Source organism: Mixophyes fleayi, chromosome 8, assembly GCF_038048845.1.
Source record: "Mixophyes fleayi isolate aMixFle1 chromosome 8, aMixFle1.hap1, whole genome shotgun sequence".
NCBI classification, from domain to species: Eukaryota; Metazoa; Chordata; class Amphibia; order Anura; family Limnodynastidae; genus Mixophyes; species Mixophyes fleayi.
The window spans coordinates 97,685,164-97,699,727 of record NC_134409.1 but is presented as its reverse complement, the minus strand read 5'-3'; the positions used below and the strand labels follow the sequence as shown (position 1 = coordinate 97,699,727).

At 39.1% G+C, this 14,564-nt stretch overlaps 1 protein-coding gene across 2 annotated transcripts in view; it reads right to left on the bottom strand.

The window, feature by feature from the left end:
• TMEM184B (transmembrane protein 184B) overlaps positions 1-14,564 on the bottom strand; it is a 50,329-nt gene that overhangs the window by 14,988 nt on the left and 20,777 nt on the right. For both annotated transcript variants that reach the window (XM_075182950.1, XM_075182951.1), the window contains exons 4-6: positions 12,637-12,802; positions 7,146-7,236; positions 6,143-6,218 (exon numbers count right to left, since the gene is read on the bottom strand). In XM_075182950.1, the coding sequence (XP_075039051.1) occupies positions 6,143-6,218; positions 7,146-7,236; positions 12,637-12,802 (333 nt within the window). The remainder of the gene's footprint in view (positions 1-6,142; positions 6,219-7,145; positions 7,237-12,636; positions 12,803-14,564) is intronic.

Genomic DNA, 14,564 nt, shown 5'->3' with positions numbered 1-14,564 from the left:
CATAGATGAGAGATAGAGGTTAGAAGTATGTTTGTTTTTCAGTGTCCAGAACATTTGGATAGGAGTGGTAGATAGCAGTATATGTGATGAAATCATTAGAGATACAAGATTTACACCAGTGACGTTCTGCTTTACAGGAACGTTTTTGTAGAGTCCGTGTTACTTTAGTGTGCCACGTTTGGCAATGAAGTCTACGCATAATAGGTTGAGTTCTAAAACAAGGGTCTCATGTTTGGTGGGGCTTGGGTATAGTTTTAAAAAAACAATGACAAGAGAATGACATTGCTACCATCATTTGTTGCGGCATGAAACATTTCAGCATGGACTGACAGGTCTTTTAGAGGTCTTAAAATCACTCTCTGTGATTGAAACATAAGTGCTGAATGTAGCTGAAATCTCTAAAAGACAGGTCTCCATCACTATACAGATTAGAGGTGGTTAAAACAGATACGAAACTCAAAAATCATGTAAGTGTCTATAATTTTTCAAGTTAAGTGTGTCATTCTAAAATAATTCAGTAATTATTCAAATTCCCTACTTTTCCTTTACATATTGCACAGGAACTAAGGTATAAAACCACCATTATTTTGTTTTCAGTTTTGCACAACATTTAGTAATAATTGTGGTGGTAATGCAGCAAGTTTCTTTTAATGTTTGCCCCTGGATTAAATAGGAGCACCTTTCACCTCAGACCTCACATTTTTAAAGTTCATACACCTGAAATAATATTCTCTCAATCTCTCCTAATTCGAACCGTTTTGCACCTCCAGAAGCTGCATAAAAATACCAGTCTCCGACGGTTGCTTTAGTATCCGTGCCGAGTAATGCTACTGTCCTCACCAACAGCTACAATGGATATCATGTACCCCACACCTATTACATTGTAAGCACATATGGAAAGGGCCATTCTTTCTTTCAGTTTAATTACTTTGTACATCATTTCTTTGTATCATGACCCCCTGTGTAATATGTAGACAATTTCTAAATAAAGAACAATGATAACAACCTTGGAACCATTTCACTTCAGTGATGTGATTAAAACAAGCTATGATGTGGCGCATGTGCAGCCCCTCCTGAACTAGACTACTGCTTCTACGCAATTTTCATGACCAGCCCGGTTAAATGTCAGTATATATCCAGACATTGGATATGAGACAAAACGTATTTGCATCTTTGGAACTATTCCTGGACTTCTTTCAGCATCCAGTATAAAGCGGAAGGGGAGTGAGGGCAGCGATATATTTACACAGCGTTGTGCAGCAACCAGACCAAACCCTGTATAAATTCAAATTCTAATGCTGTCTACATTTGTATTGTCGTCCTAACAATACTGTTGATAGAAACATAGAATTTGCCGGCAGATAAAAACTGCTTAGTCCATTTAGTCTGCCTAATTTTTAACCTATGGCAGGGGTAGGCAACCTGCGGCTCTCCAGGTGTTGTGAAACTACAAGTCCCAGCATGCTTTGCCAGTAGATAAGTGGCAAGGCATGCTGGGATTTGTAGTTTCACAACACCTGAAGAGCCGCAGGTTGCCTTCCCTTGACCTATGGTAACCTCACACTTTTTTGATCCTTTATTCTTTGTAAGGATAACCTTATGTCTATCCCAACCATGTTCAAATTGCTGTACTGTATTAGCCTCTAACGCCTCTGATGGGAGGCTATTCCACTTATCCACTACCCTTTCTGTGAAGTCAGTTTCCTCTGAACCTACTTCCCTCCAGTGTCAGTGCATGTCCTTGTGTTCGAATACGTCTCTTCCTTTGAAGATTGTTTCCCTCCTGTACCTTGTTAAAACCCTCAATATATTTGATAGTTCTATTATGTCCCCTCTTTCTGTTCTGTGCTCCAAACTATACATATTAAGATCTTTTAGTCTTTCCGGGTAAGTTTTGTGCTGTAGGCCATGCACCATTTTAGCTGCCCTTCTTTGTACAGTCTCTAATGTATTTATATCCTTCTGGAGATATGGCCTCTTGAATTGAACACCGTCTTCTAGATGAGGCCGTAGCAATGATCTATAAAGTGGCATTATTACTTCTTTCTTTCCGCTACCGATTCCACTCCCTATGCTACCAAGCATCTGACTTTTCTTCTCATTGCTTTGTTACATTGCTTACCTGCCTTTAAGTCACCTGAAATAGTGACTCCTAGATCCCTTTCCTCCTCAGTAGTTTCTACTGTAGTGCTATTAATACTGTATTTAGCCTTTGGAGGGGTTTTTAGACCCAAGTGCATGACTTTGCATTTTTTGACATTAAGCTGTAGTTTTCACTCTCTTGACCATTCCCCTAGTCTACCTAGATCACCGATCATTTGTTTTACCCCTCCTGGTGTGTCTACCCCATTGCATATCTTTGTTTCGTCCGCAAAAAAGGCATACTTTCCCTTCAATACCATTTGCAGTGTCACCAATAAAGATATTAGAAAGCACTGGTCCAAGTACAGATCCTAGAGGTACACCACTGGTAACCTTTCCCTCCTGTCAGTGCACTCCATTTACTAGAACACTCTGTTTTCTAACCTGCAACAAAGATTTTATCCATTCAACCATCTAAGAATCCAATCCCAAGCTTTTGAGTTTATTAAATAGACTGCAATGTGGGACAGTGTCAAAATCCTTACTAAAAACTAGATAAGCTACATCACCTTTTTCATCTATTACTTTAGTAACCCAGTCAAAAAAGGCAATACGATTTGTTTGACATTACCCCCCCCCCCCCCAGCAAATCCATGCTGTGCAGGATCCTGTAAGTTACTGGATTTTAGATATTCTACAACTCTTTCTTTTAAGAGTGTTTCCATCAATTTCCCTAGTGCTGATGTAAGGCTCACTGGTTGGTACTTGCTTGTCTCTTTCCTGCTTCCACTTTTATGCAGTGGGACTACAAATTGCTTTTTTCCAGTACTCTGAAATTACTCCTGTAGCTAGTGACTGGTTGAATAACTCTGCTAATGGCACCCCTTTAAGCTCTTTTAGTATCCTTGGGTGTATACCATCTGGCCCCATTGATCTTTCCAATTTCAGTTTTGAGAGTTCTGTTAGGACCTTCTCCTCTGTAAATGTACTTGTATCTACCTCATTTTTATGAATAAACTTGCAACTTTTCTGTAGTGAACACTGAGCAAAAATAATTAAGATGATCTGCTATTACCTTGTCATTATAGTTGACTTTCCAACCCTGTCTATATTATAGTGTCGACCAGTGCTTTTTTTGTAAAAAAAAAAAAGGTGCCGGAACTCATATATACACACATACACACACACACATAAATTTACTCCCTTCCTTGCTCCTCACACACTTGACAATTGTAAAATAAAAATAATAACTCCTACCTCCTCCTGGTTGGCTGGCAAGGCTGCAGTCCAGATGACTGATGGAGTAAACGCAGGATATCTAGAGGGGAGGCCCCATATGTTAATTTAATAAAACAAACATAACAACTGGACATCACTCACCTGTTACACACTGACATGTCCCCTGCTGCGGCTGCCTACCAACTTTTCTCACATATGGCCGCTAGCTATTCTCACCCCTATTCTGCACCCTGTTTTTTTTTGTGGCCCTCTCTTTCCACCTCCCTCCTTTTTCTGTAGCCCTCTTTCTGCTCCCCTTCTTTATTCTGTAGCCCTCTTTCTGCTCCCCTTCTTTATTCTGTAGCCCTCTTTCTGCTCCCCTTCTTTATTCTGTAGCCCTCTTTCTGCTCCCCTTCTTTATTCTGTAGCCCTCTTTCTGCTCCCCTTCTTTATTCTGTAGCCCTCTTTCTGCTCCCCCTTTATTCTGTAGCCCTCTTTCTGCTCCCCCTTTATTCTGTAGCCCTCTTTCTGCTCCCCCTTTATTCTGTAGCCCCCTTTATTCTGCTCCCCCTTTATTCTGTAGCCCCCTTTATTCTGCTCCCCCTTTATTCTGTAGCCCCCTTTCTGCTCCCCCTTTATTCTGTAGCCCCCTTTCTGCTCCCCCTTTATTCTGTAGCCCCCTTTCTGCTCCCCCTTTATTCTGTAGCCCTCTTTCTGCTCCCCCTTTATTCTGTAGCCCTCTTTCTGCTCCCCCTTTATTCTGTAGCCCTCTTTCTGCTCCCCCTCTATTCTGTAGCCTTCTTTCTGCTCGCCCTTTGTTTTTCTGTAGCCCTCTTCTACTTTCGCCCCTTCCCGCTTTCTGTAGTCAGTATTACTTACCTTCTTTGCATACTTCTTTTTACTCTTCTTAGTTCGATCGCTGCTCCTCCCGCTGCCCTGCTTCCGGCCGACGGAAGCAGGACACACACACACACACACACACACAGATGCGGTGCTGCACGGTAGCAGCACCGCAGAGAAAAAAAAAAAGTAAAAAAAGTAAAAAAAAAAAAAAAAAAAAAAAAAGGTGCCGGAACGCCGTTCCCGGCGTTCAATGGGAAAAAAAAAGCACTGGTGTCGACCATATAAATGTCGATCATGTAACTGTCAAATATGTATCACACCCACTAGCTGGCTATCTTTTCACTGCTGACTGCTTTACTCAAGGTCAAGTGATGACACCTAAAAGGGACTTCCGACAAACTTGGATGGATCCATCAGATGCATTTGTCAAATGTATTTGCCAAAAAAAACAGCAAGAGCGAATCCACTATGGGTATGGATAGCACACAAAGCATACATAAGAGAACTTTTTATTAAGATATCAGAATTTTATAAGGGGAAGAACCTCTATGAAACAAGAAATCAAAGGAAAGCTGAAGCGTATAGAAATAATTATCAGGCTAGCCCACAACCCACTTGCACTCTGATTAAAACCCACAGCATAAAGTACAGCTCTTATCCATGGTCACTAACAAGTCACATCAGATTGTGGCGAATCAATTAAGAGAGATTACCTTGGGTAATGGCGCATTTTGCATTAGAAGACCAGTCTTTAAAAAATCTAACCTCATTATATGATAACGGAAGTCTCAAAATTATTACAAATTCACCTGCATGCCAACTGTGTAGACAGTAACTACAGACCTTTTTGCATAATTTGACAATTATGCCTTCCTCACTTTCATCCCTGATTAAAAAAACTTTGTGCATCAGCTAATGTTAGTACCAGATTTCAGACAGACTTAAAGTAAATGCAAGGCACTAGCTTGAAATGGAAATTGCAGGGAGGGTGGAGTGTGTAAGGAAAACTTAGTAAGTGGAAACTTAGTAACGCACAGGATTACCTTAGCTGGGCAGAAGGTGATCCTCCCATCATATCACAACAACTTCCAAACAATGAATGCCGAAAGCAGCCCACCTAAATGTTTAATTGCTATAAAGTAGGACAAGACTGAGCGCAAACTCGTCCAAGCCTGCCTCAAAAACTGCCTTTAAGCAAGCAACCAACCCTTCATTCATCTTTTCTAACAAGTAGATATTAATGAAAAGATTTATATATTTAGCGCTTTGGTTCCATAAACACAATTAGACTTTCTGTTACCAGAGTTGACTATTGCAATTAAAATATGATGCTAAACCTAAACCAAATACATGCATGCAACCAATTTGAATACTGGGCTACTATTTCTTTCCTTCTTCATCTTCCTATAGGGCGAGTGCACTGTTCAGATAAACTCAAAACAGTGCCCTGCATTATATATTGTACCATGTCTGTATGGTGGATTATTGTTGCAATATTATTTTTTAATAACTTTTGCCTAGATATCATTTATAAATATAAAAAAAATACATGGATATATAGAAAGTGAGGTGAAGACCCTTGATAGTTCACTTCAAACAGGTAGCCCTAAGGGAAAAGGTACACTTGCTGGGGAATTTATCAGCGAGACCCTCAAACAAAAAAGTCTAGATCCACCAATGGTTCATTTGGCATGGCAAAATTACAATTCCACCCTGGCAGGTCACATGACTTGACTTACTTGCCACTAAAAATCCCTTTAATTGCTGTTAACATAGATTCTACTTTCCCACAACTGAAAGCAACAGAGCATGTTCTGCTGGAATATGCAGGTGCAGAGCGCAACATTGGTGCTGCACAATTGTTAGAGCTTTTGCAAGCATAGTAGATACAAAATAAATGAACGAACACTGTTAACATTACATTTCCTAAGTGTTACAAAATAAGTTTAATTTAATAAAACCAAAACACGGTACCCTGAGAATTTTTGGGTATACTCACCTGTTTACAAAATCGGAGGAAGCCTATAGAATAAGTCTTTCCCCATAAACAGCACGTACCATATAAACAACTGGACCTGTAAGTGGAGCAGGAAGGGAGACACTATGAAATATATACCAATAACTCTTCAAATACTAACAGTCAGGTCTTTTGAACCTATATGCAGTGCTGTCCAAGATTTTAAAGAGCAGGCAATATATACATTATGTTGCTGATGAGTCACAATCTGCTAAAATAATGGTAGAGGATATTAAGATTTACTTAGAGACATAAATCCCAATTTTTTTCTTTTTAGGCCCAAAATCACCCAACACTGACTTAACTTATTAATTTGAATAGTTCATTCCATCTTGTCACACATTATAAAAAAAAAAAAAAAAAAGGAAAAAAAAACCCCAAAAACTACTTGGCTCAAGAAACTAATCATAATTGGAGATACTTGATCAGTTGCATTGCACCGATTTGAAGCACTGAACACTTTGGTAAGCTTCATATAGTCATGCAGCGCATACAATTGTTTCACTCACTTTTCACAGTCAGTGTAAACACTCTTGCATATATTTCCAACTAAGTATTCCCTCGTTAACCAATATGACGGAATATAAAAATTCAGCGGATATTAAAGTAAAATGCTGGCTATTTTTGACCTACCTGTCACATTTGCATATACTCTCAGAGTGCATCAAACGGTTGCTCTCCTGTCCCTGGGGATTTAAATAAAAAACATGGAAAGCTACTAGCACTTGGTATTTAAATACACCCCATGCTGTCAAATCTGTTCCCTTGCAGCGCAAATGCTTTCTAAGGGAAACCACTTATAAACAGGGACAAGAGAATAGCAGGTAGATGCAAACCGTGTGTCGCAGGTAGCCGATTCATTCATTTCCTTGCAATTTTAGTCAATACACCTTGGTAATATATGAACAGAAAATATAAGTATTGAGGAGTAAAAATATGCAGTATATAATAGTTTGAATAAAAATATTGCACAATAAATACTCACTCAATAGATTTCCCCCGAATCTCTGTCATGATGTTGCTCTCTCCCCCAAGATATTCATAGCAAAGACTTAGGAAGTTGTAGATGACAAAAGCTGTAAATAACAAGTTGTGTTAAGTCTCTATTCCAAACACATGCAAGATAATTAGCTGCTGACTGATATGGCCTGACATGAGTCTGCTCTTGTGGTACAGAAAATAAGACTGTTGTGGCCGGGACCAATGTGCTTAAACAATTATTTTTTTAAACAAATACTGTCAATTATATTAATGGGTAGGCACCAATTACCACAGATATCTTTCTTAAATAATAAAAAGAGACCTATTTTAAAGATTTGAATGTATAGATCTACAATAGAAACAGTATTTTTAGTATACAGTTTCTTTAATTCATAGAGATGTGCATTTATGTGGATCTGACATCCACATATAAATCAATCTTTAAGATGTGGATTAATTAGCTGTCTAGGCAACTGTGCACTAGTAACAGAACTATTGTGACATTGGTAATCCCTACTCTAAAGCACAGTGCAATTGGAAAAGATACATGTTCCCTGCCAAACAAAATTCTATAGGTTTTTAGCTCCTCTCACTTTTCTGCACATTGGATACAAATGGGCAAAGGGAGAAGGATTACAATTGAGAGGCAAGCATTTGTGGAACAAACCACAGACAGGATATCTAGCTATTTTTACTTTTAATTATTAGTGAAATGGCTCCTTTTGACTGTATCTACCCCCACCCATTCCACCCCCAAACATTTATGTACTCTAAAAAAGGTACAGAAGAGAAGTAAATCCCAGTAATTTTGAAAGGGATAATTAGGACATTGAATTCCAATTTTATTTTCAGGTGTTTAATTCCTACACATAAATCCCAAAGGTAGTGTTTGAATACACACTGCATGTCGGTCCTCAACACTGTGGAGCACGTGGAGGGGTGCATAGTTTGCCATCTTCCTAGGACATAATGGTTCCAACATTCACTGTATAACATTTTCTCCAAACATGGTACATGGATGTACCCGAAAATTAGTTATGTTCTTTGTGGCAAGACAACTTCTCTGGGGTCCGGTGCAAACTTTGCACATTTGTTAATATTATTGTGCTGGATAGTAGTACTTTGTAATATTCTGGTGGCTATAAGTCATGTATGAGAGCAAAAAGGGTCACGGCTTTGCCATTGATAAAAATTAATGAACAAAAAGCGTCTCCTTGGTTCCTTGTGGCCGGCAACTTCCTTTAATAAAGTCTGGCTATGATAGAGCAGCAAATGTCTTGTCTCTGTTCACAGATGTCTACATTTTGCAATAGACGAGCTCAATGTCAGAAGACCGTAAGAAAAGCAATAAAGCTAAATGCATAGCCCGACTCGTCTCATTCAGGTATAGTTTGTGTATCCCCAATAGATTCACTTGCACAAAGCAAGACAATGGTAGAAAAACAGAACAAAAGTTCAAGGACAGCAAGTAACAAGCCTATTACTGGAAACAAGTGATTAGATTGTTTGCGTATGTATTCATGAGTCTCATCCATTATAAGAAACACTTTACAGTTTTAAACACAGACTAAGAAAGAAAACTAAAAAGCACAAGAAATGTGGACTGACGCTCGGCAAGGATGATCATGCAATTCCTGCATTTGTAAAGTTAAATCCTCAACTGAACTAATATTCATTCAATAGCAAAGCAAAGTATTCAAGGAGAGCAGTGCCATGCAATCGTGGCCACCGAATATTATTTTATTCCACTCAGGACTCAATCCGGCCTATCCACATTGTTGCGACCTGAGGGCCTTCAGGCCACACTCAATATCTAAATGGGGACTTAATTTGAGAGCTGCCCTCCAGGCTGGGACCAGCCAACACAAGCCTGCTCAACCTCAGATCTCATGAATATGGTCAAAACTACGACGAACAGACACCGAAGAGCACAAGATGGAAAATGTCTACAAGCATCAGGAAACTTCAGAGCTGAAACAAACAGAGGCAACAGCAGAAATAAAGGCTATGAAGGAACACACAGAAGACCTAGAAAACCAATCTAGCTGCAATAATTACAGCATAATAAAAATACTACAGAACCTATAAACAACAAAGCCCTACACAAATATCTGGAAGGATTATTCTTACAATGCCTCCCGGATGCGAAGATTGAGGAGCAGCAATTAGACAGAACACACCGAGCTCTTCATTCCCAACCTCCACCAGTCCAGCCCCCTCAGGGCACAGAGGACCACATCCACAATTAAAAAACAAAATAAATATTCCTGTCCTCAATTAGAAATGCTCCTGTCATCCCTTACTTAGGCAATAACTTGTAAATTTACCAGGACCTAGCTCCCTACCCAGCCTGGAAAAAAAAAAAAGGCGTAACCAAAACACTTATCAAAGTTACAAATGACCTGCAAAATCTAATGATTCGGTATGGGTGGGACTACCCATTCCACCTCTTGGTGACACACAAGGTCAAGTCTCACGAGTTTATAACAGGGCAGGGCATCTCCCTTCTCTAGTCCATTGTCATCCTGCTGGTTTATCCAGCATCCATTTCTTCTCCTGGATCCTCTGGACGCAAAAGCTCCTTCTTCTGAACATACCACAGCCTGATCTCCGACTCCAAGACAACCAAGTCAAAGCATTTCAAAGACTGATCTTTGATTAGTTTTAGGCCTCTCTCTCGTTATTTATTCCTTAAGGCAATGCAGAGATCTGAGAGACTGCATCTGTCCTCAGAGAAATGCCTGGACTTCTGTGTTCCTTACACAATCTGTGAGCACATGATTTCACGACACACTGTTACCTGCTAAATGGCTCCCCGAGATTCAGCCCCAACAATACTGAATAAAATGGCACTAGACGCTTTCAGTAGAGATGAAGGGCCTTTTGGCAGGGAACTGTTCCAAGTGTGAGGCCCCGGGAGCTTCTGAGAACTATGGTTACAGCCCTTCTGGTTCCTAAAAGACTCTACCATGGCACTTAATTAGAGAAGCTATAGAGAAAATCCCAAAATATTGAAACTTGTAATATTATATATACAAATTCTGTGCCCTATTGTTATAAGGTCAGTAGTTTTCATTTTCCCCATTCCATGTTGTTGCAACCACTCATGCACATAGTCCCCATGAGCTTTAGAGTTCTTACTCTAAACATTAACTGGCTCAACACACCTCAGAAGTGCACTATGGCTCTTCCACTTCTCAACAGAAAACACCCCAGGAGAAGCACTTCGCACACTTACAAAGCTTTTCCACAAGACTTTTTATGGGACCTTGAAAAACAAAAAGCATTGCCATCCTCACACTAATCTGCCCCAATTACTGTTGAAACGTCTATTACAGACCCACAGGGACAGAATGTTATTCTGCTCAGCATAGTAAATCCACATCCTATTACAGCCTTAGTGTACGCTCATAATGCAGGACAGGCACCTTCCTAACAGAGATTGTTTTTATTTTGAAGTACTCACATGTGGTCAAGGGACAAGTGATCATAGGCAGAGATTTTAATACAGTCCTCAAATCCAAATTTAAGTCAATCAAATCTCCAGCAGGGCTCTCCAGGGACTCCTGCAAGCTCATCAATCCACTAAAGCTTTATAATCTATGAGACACATGCACATGTTATATCCTACAGACATGACATATACACATTATTCTGTCCCTCATGAACTATGCTTGTTCCTGGATAAGAATTGGTTGTCTGAGGTCTCCCCTGTCTGGGTCAGAGTACTCAGCAGTGCTCTTGGAAAGAACTTCTTTCTGTGCAACCCACTAGAAGTCACTGCCGCTAAATAAAACTCCACAGCACAAGATGGAAAATAGGGACAAAATCAACCAAACAATGTGTTTTCTACTTTAACGCAGGTAATGGAGACATCTCAGAACCCATCAAACTGCATAGGTGATCTGGACAGCACATACAAGGTAAAGGGAGGGACTGATCAGCAATCATTTCTACTATTAGAATGATTTCCAGATGCCAGCCCTCTTGGCTAAATATCTCACCCTACCCTACCACCCCACTTGCACCGTAAAGACAGAGACTCCAGTAATGATGACCATGTTCTTTTGGAGAGTAGCATATGATAATGTGTCATACTCCTCTGTGGTTGTCATCAAGATGCTGCATGTGATTACTTAACTTGTCAAAGGCTCCAAAAGGGGAGTGTAAACCCGGTATGTGTGTGCATATAATAGGCAGCATAAGTGACAAGTCCCCATACGCTCTATGTACCCAGCTGACAGCATTTGATTGCTACACGCACCGATACCAGCACAAGCTAATGTCACGCATACCAACACCTCTGAGATGAGATGAGGGTAGAAGCATTCCTGCATTTCAAAGATAAAAAGCCATATCAGCAAGCTCATGTCTGAACAAACTTATGTTACTGTGCAATCCTACACAGAAAGTGTGTGTACAATATATATATATATATATACACATACATATATATATATATATATATATATATATATATATATATATATATATATACACACATACATATATATATATATATATATATATATATATATATATATATATATATATATATATATATATATATATATATATATATATATATATATACACACACACACACACATATATACATATACACATACACATTTATTTACGACATAGGTAATATTTTTAGACTGGTCATTTTTGGGATATTTGTACTTGCAAGTAGTAGTCACTAGATGGCGCATCTCCTGTATTTTATTTTAGTGAAGATGCAAATTTCAGTGGTCAAGTAGTTGCACCCTCTAGTGGTTTAATGTATGATATTTGAAAATAGGATTTAACCTGGAGGTGAGGTAGGGAGCAATATTCATATTCAATTACACATTTAAGGAAGAAAAAAATAAATAAACATTTTTATAATTTTTGCATTTAACATGGAGTGTCAGCAACCAATGGCATAACCATAACTGCAGGAAAGGTGAATAAAACATTATGCAAGAATTTGAACTATTCATACAAGTCATTACCAACCTTCCCTATTTCTAGTTTCTGAACGGGCCAAGGGTCAATATTTTCCTAGATCAAGCAATAATTGCAGTTTCCAGCACTGAATCCAGGAATGATTGCAAGGACTGAGAGGACCACATACATTTGGCAGTGGAGCAAGTCCTCTGGGACACAAGTGCCCCTTAATGGCAGGTCCAGCCTGCCCACATAAAGAAGACTGTTAGATTGGTATCTATTTTGACCAAAGTAGAATAAAATAGCAAAGAAACATTGTCCCTAGTATTATTATGGTAGAATACTGGCTGTAAATGAAAGCCTAGAGACATATTAGAGTGCCATGTTTTACTCAGCAAACAATGATATATCATATCATTTACCTGTAAGTGCATCTTGTTTGGGAAACGGACACGTAATGTCACGTTATAAGATACTGGGCTACCATACTGGATTATATGTACAGCTCTCAGTCAGGACAAGTAATGCAGGGATAAGCGTTTACTATATGCCAACACACTTACCCTCATAGCAGTCTCGGACTGTATCAAAGTACACATAGTACTGGTCATTGGTGAAGAAGAGAAGACTGAGCCAAGAGTCAAAGGCGTATATTGGGACAATGAAGAGGATTCGTACAATGTGTCTCTGCTCATTAGGGCAGCTGTAGGAGCGTAGGTGCATGTATATCTAAGGAGAAAAATTGATGATAATCAATGTAATAGGATACATTATATACAAAATACCACACAAAGATTACCCGAGAATCATAAAATGGAAGTTTTACAAACTTCTCAGAAGGCACATGTACATTCAATATAAGCACCCTCCAACAGAGGAAAAGCATAGATTTCGAAAAAAGTAAAACAAGATCATTGAACCTGATGTAGGCAACACAAGTCAATCCTACCATTTGACCCAAGTTGGCTACTGTAGTTTCACAGTGTGTATTGCCAGCCTAAACTACACACAGCCCGATTTCTTCCTGCTTCACTGCGGCCTGCGAGTAAAGCCAGAAAATAACTAAGCGCACGCGCACACACACACACACACACACACACACCATAACAAATAAATAATCGGGTGAAACGCTCAATAATCAGCTGCAATATCACTGCTTATAATCAGTTTAAGTCACCATGAGAAATTGAATTCATTTTTATTATTGGGGAAAAAAAACCAACAAAAACTGAGTATGAACGTGCTGGCTATTAAAAACTAATACTTTTCAGATTTTTTTTTTATTTAAAACATTCAATTAACACATTCATTTACTAGAAGGTTTTCACATGCAAACATCAGTCTAACAGAAAAAATAATTTTAATAAATTTAATGGCTGCATACAAGACTGCTGATCCAGAAACAACACAGGTTATGGCTTTTTAATTTTACTTTCCAAAGCAGCATTGTCAATATGTTCTGCAAAATATTATTTTCCTCTTGGAAGGCTCAATGACCCACATTTACAGCAATGTGCATCACCCCATCTTCCGCAAATAACTGCCTGCTCTCATTAAAGGCAGTAAATCTAATTTGTTAATAAAGAGATCAAGTGACCTTGCTCACATGGATTTTAATTATAATATTCCAAGCCTTGCATTCTGAAATCACAACTTGTTCCTGTTCTCCGTCACAACGCAAAACCAGACAGACTAGACTAGATTGCTTATATAATGGGCTAAAATTACTATTGTAAATTTTATCATTACAAAGCAGATGTGTAATTAAGTCAATCCAAATGCTGCAATGAAACAAAGATAATATGTCCAAATTGCTACCACCTCTCAAAGTTTGAGGTTAAATGCAGATATTCTTCAAGGGCAAAGGGCCTCATCGTCTTACATTAAAAATGCTAAATACTACTTTGCACCAGAGCCCTTTGGCTATAAGACAGCCTAGGAGATGGACTAGGGTGGAGATAATGAACAACATTTTTGCAGTTGTCCAGAAAGTTTCTATGTGGGTCTATCTGCGTGAGAGAAACCTCTTACAAAAGTTCTCCTACATTGGTGCAGATTACAGAAGTTCTGTCAGGAATAGTCTCCTCACCTTGTGAAACACAAGGAGGGAAGCCCAACAGAGAATTCATTAAATGGCGGGAATTCAATTCCCCCTGAAGTACCGTCGCGTTAAAGATATTACCGTTATTACAGTAACATTAACCCGGCTTTCTGCTCGCAGCTCAGGGAGCTGCGAGCAAAAGACCAGCATTAAAACTACTGTAATAACGGTAATTACGTGCACTATTACCGTAATAACGTTAATGCGCAGGCCATGTTAAAAGTAACGCGCTCAATTGAATCCCCCCCCCCCATTTGTGTTTACTTTCACTATTCACATGCACTTGGCACTCCTCAATCTGACTTGTGGAATTCAAAACACTTCCCTTAAAATCATCCGTCACTGTCTGCCGTGAATTACACCAGTGCAAACAATTGGCTAGAACAAGAA